Here is a 7864-nt window from a genome sequence, read left to right on the forward strand (position 1 = left end):
CGTCCCTGTACTTTGTTGTGTCAATTAATTTACTATACTTTATCTTCCCATATTACAACTACATGTATCATCATTCTGTTATTCTGCATACAAAGTTAGTTTGTTCTTATTGTAACGTTAAATGTCGATATAATTAAAAAAAAAAACACCATAAAATCTATCCACCTAATGAGATATTCAAAGGCAGCGTCAGGTATCTAAAACAGTACAACAGAAGACAACAGAAGAATAAACAAAACAATCAGATCCATGCGACTAGAACCCGCACCAGCACAAGCCAGGCTGTCTGGCGAGATTTCATTCAGTAACGGCACCTGCCATAACGCTAGAGATCTCGGTAAAGTCCGCACGCAGAGCGTCTTCTCTCCGAGCCATGCAAAGTTGGGACAGTCGAAGAGCGGTTTGAACTGACATGTACACGTCACTTTCACGTACCCAAGCGACGCCGACATGTTCTGAGATGGAACCATCCCGCAGTCTACCGTCATCAGTAGGTTTTCTTCCAGAGAAATGGATTGTATGCTCGGAAGGTTGTCAAACGTGCCGTTTTCTATGACTGTCAGGTCGTTCTCGTGAAGATTCAGAATCAACAGGTCTTCCAAGTTTGCTTCACTAAAAATTCCAGACGGAAGACGTTTGATCTCGTTGTCTTCAAGGCGAATGGTCTGGAGGTGCCGAAGGTCCTTGAATATGTCTTTATCCAGACTTTCTAGCTTGTTGTCGTTCAGTCCAATTTCTCTGAGAACAGAGAGGTTAGCAAACGTACCGGGGGGCAAGGAGGCCAGCCTGTTAGACTGAAGATCGATGAACAATAGCCTTGGGAATCGATTGAAAAGCCCAACCTCGATTGTTGCAATCTCGTTGTTGCGTAAACTTAGAATTGCCAGAGAGGGATGGTTACTAAACATGTTTCCTGTAAGCTCGACAAGACTTTTGTGGTCCAAGGAAAGAGAGATCAGGGATTCGAGACCAAGAAAAACGTCTTGCGGGAGAAATGAAATGTTGTTTGATTTCAGACGGAGAGTCGAGAGACGAGGAAAACCGATAAACGCTGCCGTTTCCAAGTTCCCCAAACCGTTCCCGCTCAGATCCAAGGACGTTATATTTGGTGGAAGGGAAGGCAAAACGTTTTCTGGGTTCTTTATACGGTTTCTGGCCAGATGTACCGTTCCCAAGGAGGGTGTGTCAGAGAAAACGTCGGCGGGCAAACTTGAAAGCCTATTCCCATCCAGCAGAATATGGTCCAAACTTGTTAAACCGCGAAATATGCCTGAGCTCAAGGTACATATCTTATTGTCAACAAGATCCAGATACTCCAACGATGTTAGATTTCTAAACACGCCCTCCTCTAAACTCGCTAGGTCGTTTATGCTTAGGTGAAGCTCGTGGAGGCTACCGCCCAACCCATCGAAAGCGCCTGCCTCTATGTAGGACATTTTGTTGTAACGCAAGTTTAGTGTGGACAGTTGAGGAAGGTAACCAAAGACTATCTTGGGAAGCGACGATATCTTGTTTCTGGAGAGCTTCAAGACGATGGTGTCCGGGGGAATATCAGAAGGAACAGCTGTCAAGTCGGCGTCTTGGCATGACACAGTTTCGGACCAACAGATGCAGGCTGGACTCTCATCCCCCTCGCTGTCACAGGCAATCTTCGGTTGTCCATGAACAGTGATCCCTGTAAGTACCATCCACATTATCGCTGTAGCCTGCAGTAACGTGGTATTGAACTTGGGCCCCTGAAATTTGAATATGTAGTTGTATTTACGTAATTATTATTGGCCGAGGCTATTGACAAGATGTTCAATAAGAATTTCTTTGCACTATTGACAGAATATGAAATATTGTTTTGCACAATCAATATCTACAAGACTTTTCTTGTACTATTGACAGGAATTGTTAGTAACCAATCAGAAGACAATGAATGCAACCAGAGCATTGATAAATAAATATATCAGGGCATAATTTACAGCCTTTGATAATCTTGTTAATAACAGCTCACAATCCTGTCTAACCTATCCCTTCTATTAGCCTGGGTACCATCCGAATTCTACCGGGGCCCGGTAGAATACGGATGGTACCCAGGCTACCCTTCTATAGCCCTACCCCTGATTCTGTAAATGGTGCCAATGCGGTCAAGGACATTGTCCCTGGATATGGCACATGCTGTGCCGGTTTTGGACAAATTTGCTGGGCGTCAAAGCTTCACTTCAACAGAGACCAAGGAGCGTATTCAGTTTCCTGTCAGCATGGACAGATCTAGATATCAGAAAGCTGGTAGCAATCAGAAAAGTTCACACTCAAATTATGGTCTCATTACACAATTTCGCCGTCCCGGAATACAGCTTAAATCACACAACTTCTATGCCCGCAAATCCAATTAAAAAGCAGTATTTCTGGAGATGTTTTGCTTTCTATTGCAAGTGCACTAGTTCGTTAGGCAATAAAAAAAATGACACCCAAATCTAGCCGAGTCAACTATAGTTATCGGATTTCAAACTGCGAGTACCCGATAGCCGCCCGAGGGCCTTTTGAGCAGAAAAAGACCTGTGGCCGCAGCACTCAAAACAAAGGAACGTACACGTCCGCAAATCGATGGCGTTACGAAACTTTCCGACATGATCATAGCAGTAATATACAAGCTTTCATCTCAAATCCTTCTGATGTCAAGTGGGGGCGATGAAAGGGAATTTATCATCCACCTAAGCACAAGCTTTTGACACCCAATCATTTTTGGCCACGGACTCTTTTAACTCGGAGTAATACAGGAATGAGACCTTGGGGGTCCAAAAATGTAGATGTAGATGTAGATGTCCTTAACGTGAATATCAACAATGTCGCGTCTGGCTTGTGGTAGTTTGACGGTGTTACTTGGTGCTGTAGCCGTCGGGATCTACTGGAACTACGATGGCTTCGATCCAGGTGAGCTTCGGGATCACGGGGAGGGAGGAGTGAACTTCTGGGTGGCAAATTACGTAAAATTATCGGCACTCCTGGTGCATACATTACGATCAACTGTAGTAATGGCGAAACGCCCATTCTGTAAGTTGTCAATCTAATTTGTCAAACATAACTTCTTGTTTCATACCACGGGCTAGTTGAGTAAAAAGAGAGTCCGAGTCGAAAACAATTTTTCAAGGTGAATGGATCTCATGTAACCTTTTATAATCATTTCTTTTGCGAATTATCTGCACATGTATACTCTGCTGATGTCCTTCTCTGTGTGTTGTGTTGTGCATCTTAAAAAGGACCATATAGGAAGCATTAGTTCGGCATCTCCCGTGTTAGCTGGGGCAACGATCGCAAGGAGAAAAACGTAATTTATTTTAATCTGCCGCAGAGAAAAACAACACTAAATTACGTTTTTCTCCTTGCGATCGTTGGCCCAGCTACTCCCGTGTGTGTGTGCGTGTGTGTGTGTGTATGCTCTGTTGCCGCATGCCCTATGACGCAGTGTTGGTTTTTGAACAGTTGACAAACCCTTGTAGAAATATTTCAGAAGGGCCAGAGAATAAATAAAACCAGCCTTACAAAACCAGGCGTCGATTACACTTGACCTTGGTAATCTTATAACCCCAGAGTCTCTGCGGGGGGCAACTGTCGTCATCACAGGCTTCAGTTCCGGCATCGGCGAACAGATGGCGTACCAGTACGCCCGGCTGGGAGCAAAGATCCTCATCACAGCCAGGAGGGAGGAAAGGCTGAAGGAGGTGAGCCTTGAAGTTGTTCTGCGGGTAACATATCAGCGGGTTTCTGGGTTCGTCAGAAAGTTGAACGCAATGACGAATAACTCAAGCAGCGATGGGAAGTGCGCGTATTTCGGGACGTCATCACGGCATTCATACGTTGTGAATATTACTGCGCATTGTAAGATCAAGAAGATAGATTCAATTTATAATGTAAAAAAGGACCAAAACATTGACTTTGTTTTTGTGTTTTTATCTGTCTAATATTGCTTTGGGCCCCTTTAACGCAAATAATTTTGCAATAATTACACTGAAGATGAATTGCATTTCTTAAACCTACGTATAGTGTAAAAACGAGCGTCGATCTCTGTTGAAACAAAGTCTGCGGGGTGGCGACCTTCGGGAGCGGACCAAAGCTACATGTGATAAGACAGGACTCTAGACTGGCCTGTCACTGGCTGGGGTTAATGCAGCGGCAATTGTAGGGCCGGCCACTAGGGGCGCGATTTTAGTCAGGCTAGACTCTAGGCTCTTCCTTGGGGGCATGTTGGCCCTAAAGCCTGTTGACCTGTGTATTGCCCCGGAAAAGGTCTGGCACCCAGCAGGCTATATGAGGATTTATCTTCAGCGAATGGTCAATAAATTTGGTTTTTAAAAGATAGTGAACGATTTGCATACTCGAGTTTTGATTCTATTATGACCAAATTGATATCTCCAAGGTGGTGGCGAAGGCGAAGTCTCTGGGAGCCCAGGAGGCGCACTACGTGGCCGGGGACATGGGGAAGGCGGAGGACTGTGAGAGAACCATTCAAACAGCCAAGGAGAAATTCGGTAGGGCAAAAAATAGATGTAAACAGTTCAAACGAATTCTGATTTAACACCTGTTGAAAGGCTTCAAAGAATCATGCTGTCATATCAGGCCCTCAGATTGTAGATGTCAAGTGACGAGGCTGACGTAGAGGCCTGCGTTCCGTACTTCTTGCCGCATTAGAACTGAATAAACATCAACCAACCAGATACTCCCCCTCCTGTTGTTGGGGGGAAAGCTACCAGCCAATCACGTCGCCGCGTACGGCCAAGAGGCGACGTGATTGGATGGCGGGCCTGGCATGAGAAGAGGTGCAGAATCTGCTATGTGTGAACTTCATGCTATACAAGCAGTATAAGGAACTTAAAGCCAACTAAGGCCACAGCAAGTAAATTCTATGAATGGCATCAGCACGCTCATCAATTTTTGCCTGATTTAAAAAAAAACGAGAATGGTGAACATGACAAGTACGAAAGTGGGAAATTGTATGTGTAGTAGCCTTGATTGTACTTGTACCTCTTGCCACAAGTATCTTTTCTTTTTACCTATCTTGTTTTCTTTCGCACTCTCGCATTGAATATGGAGTCTACATTGGATGTTATCCATATGGTTTATTTGCTGTGGCCTAAAATCGTATATTTCTACTTCAGGACGGTTAGACTACCTTGTACTGAACCACGTCGGGTCGAGTCGGCCGAAAATGCAGGAGAAATTGCTTACGGGTCCGTCTTGGGACCAGGACCCGGATACGGACTACTTCGTCGACTTCCTGAACGTGAACTTGGTCAGTTACGTCCGACTGGCTTCCCTGGCCCTGCCTCTGCTGAAGGAGAGCAGCGGGCGCATCGTGGTGACTTCTTCCATTTGGGGTAAATTAAAAAAAGAATTTTATTGGTATACATATCAGTAAACAAGACGCAGTGCAGATGTACTGTAGCAAAGCTAATATCATCATCAACAGTGGCACATTTGAAAATAAATCATACAAAGGACAAAACAATGTGAGATAAAATAAAATGAAGTACAGCAGTGGGGTAAGGTGATCCAACAAGTACATATATATATATATATATATAATTATATCATATATATATATATGATAAAATTATTTCCATTTTGAAACACATTTCCAAAACGGGGCCCGGCCGTTTGCGGGAAAGACACATAAAATACACATAAAATATGCTCAATATTGTTTTTCTTAAACGTTTTGTGTCTTTTGTTGTCTTGGTTTCGAATCCTGTTATGTCACCGGTCTTGTGCCCTTGGGAAAGATAGTTTACTTTACACGATCGACTTTCCTCACTCCATTCAGGTGTAAAAATGGGTACCTGACTTCGGTTAGGGAGGTAAAGGGAGGTGGAAGGAGAGGGATGGGCTCCACCTTCCAATACCATGGCCTAAAGACAACCCACTGCCTACGGCCTTAAAAAGGCTATGGAACTACCTTTACCTAGCCCCGTCTCGAGACGGGGCAAACTCCTTTCCACCGTAAAGTCCCTTCTCAGCAAACTCCCTTTCCCGGCATAAGTGACCCCCCCCCCCCACACACACACACAAATAATTAGAAGAAGAACTTTATTGCACGACAATTGTACATGATACAATGTATGGCAACAACTATTACACAAAGTACAAAATAGAGGTATAGAATAGAGCTTAATTAGCTAATCAACATAACAATAAGGGCAACATAATTCTTTGATATAGTATTACAATGGAGTGGGCTAATCATTAGTTACGGTATTCTTTCTAATAGCAGAGCAATCCTTGATATATTTGCCTATTTTTGCAAAAACCATCCCCGCTCGAAGTCTTCGACGTAGGCTAACCTTTCCCTGCCTGTACTCCAGGAAAGATACCATGGCCCAATGTGACCTACTACTGCTCCGCGAAGTTCGCCCTGGACGGGTTCTTCAGCTCTCTCCGTGTGGAACTGATGAAAGCCCAGCAGGACGTGTCCGTCACACTCGCCATACTGGGCCTCATCAAAACACAAAATGTCATAGATCACGTGAAGGTAAGACAGGTTCACCTCCGACGTACTGTTTCTGTCTGTGTTCGTGTGTTGGCACCTGTAAGGCAAGACCGGGTTCTTCTCGGTACTTTGCGAAGTTGTACGATCTTGGATTTCTTTTGCTTAAATTATTTCACCCTTTGAATTCCTCTCCCTGCAGAGGTTCGGCTCTGGCTGTTTGTGGATGTGTTTTAGGCATTTTGTCGTGCTTTCTGTTTTGGAATGTTTTCGTCATGGCCTGCAGGCATATAGAAAACAGTACTAGAAAACCTTACAAAATACCTAGAAGCACGTCCAAAAACAGCCGGTGCCGAACCTCTACTTGGAGAGTAATTTTGGCATGTGGGTAGTTATTACCTGCATGTATGCAGGTATGGTTTTGATGCTGGTGGGAACTTTTCGGTAGCCGGGGATGTAGGGCGCTGTATCTCGTGAACGGATGGTGCGAGCATGACGATTTTTGGTACGTGGGTTGGGGGTGGTAGCCTAACACTCAGGTTTGATTTTGGGCCTCCTGGCGTTTGAACTTGACATTGCAGGTGGCATATTTGGTGTTTTTGGGGCACTTTTGGCGCTGTGTGTCCGGAACGATACGCGCGATTGCGACGATTTTTGGTGCATGGGTGGGGGGTTGTTGCCTGTTGCCTAGGATTGACTTTGGGCCTTGTCGCGTTTGAACTTGACCCGGCAGGTCGAATTTTGTGTCCGAGAGGGGTGTTTCCGGAGTTATATCTTCTGAACGGCTGGTGCTGGCGCGATGATATTTGGCACATGTGTCGGCGGTGGCTGAATAATGCTCAATTTTGATTTTGGCGCCCTTGGTGCTTGAACTTGACATTTTAGGTTACCTTTTGTGCGGGCACGGGGCGTGCGCTGTATCTCCGGAACGCAAGGTACCATTGTGTTGCTATTTGGTACGTGAGTTGTTTGTGGTGTCCTGGTGGTCAGGTTTGATTTTGGGCCTCCTAGTGCTTGAACTTGATACTGTATAGGTTGATCCTGTTTTTGTGTGGTTGGGGCATCCTCCCAATATCTGCTTGGTTTTAAAAACAGATTATGGTTGGGTGTAGAACCATCATCTGGCCTGGGCCACCTTCAATGTATCAGGTTACTTAGTGGCACTGACAGTTTGCCAGATGACGGGAGTGTACAAGATTATATATCTGTTGGTCAGGTATAATTGGAGTTTGCTTATTACTCTTTGTGGTGTTTCTAGAGCTGTATAGTACTGAGTTTTAAGTTTCGGTACAAGTTCCTTTACCCTGTTGGCAATCATGGTTGAACTTGAACTTAAACAGAAGAAGATGCAATTTTCTAAATGTGGAGGAGAACTGTATAGAGTGTGGGCATAAGAGA

At 44.7% G+C, this 7864-nt stretch overlaps 2 protein-coding genes across 2 annotated transcripts in view; one reads left to right on the plus strand and one right to left on the minus strand.

Annotated features, from left to right (window-relative positions):
• Window positions 1-35: 35 nt before the first annotated feature.
• On the minus strand, window positions 36-1696 carry LOC118418307 (leucine-rich repeat-containing protein 15-like). Its single transcript, XM_035824165.1, has one exon. The coding sequence runs from the start codon at window positions 1692-1694 to the stop codon at window positions 198-200; it is 1497 nt and encodes a 498-aa protein (XP_035680058.1). The 5' UTR covers window positions 1695-1696; the 3' UTR covers window positions 36-197.
• Window positions 1697-2791: 1095 nt separating this feature from the next.
• Window positions 2792-7864, plus strand: part of LOC118418309 (hydroxysteroid 11-beta-dehydrogenase 1-like protein) — a 6543-nt gene continuing 1470 nt past the window's right edge. The window contains exons 1-5 of the mRNA XM_035824167.1: window positions 2792-2919; window positions 3577-3707; window positions 4403-4514; window positions 5142-5360; window positions 6345-6511. Coding sequence (XP_035680060.1) covers window positions 2832-2919; window positions 3577-3707; window positions 4403-4514; window positions 5142-5360; window positions 6345-6511 — 717 coding nt within the window. The 5' untranslated portion in view covers window positions 2792-2831. The remainder of the gene's footprint in view (window positions 2920-3576; window positions 3708-4402; window positions 4515-5141; window positions 5361-6344; window positions 6512-7864) is intronic.

Source organism: Branchiostoma floridae, chromosome 6 (genome assembly GCF_000003815.2).
Source record: "Branchiostoma floridae strain S238N-H82 chromosome 6, Bfl_VNyyK, whole genome shotgun sequence".
In the NCBI taxonomy this organism is placed as follows: domain Eukaryota; kingdom Metazoa; phylum Chordata; class Leptocardii; order Amphioxiformes; family Branchiostomatidae; genus Branchiostoma; species Branchiostoma floridae.

Excerpts from the sequence above, each read along its gene's own strand:
- LOC118418307 (XM_035824165.1), bottom strand. The coding sequence starts at position 1,694 with ATGTGGATGGTACTTACAGGGATCACTGTTCATGGACAACCGAAGATT.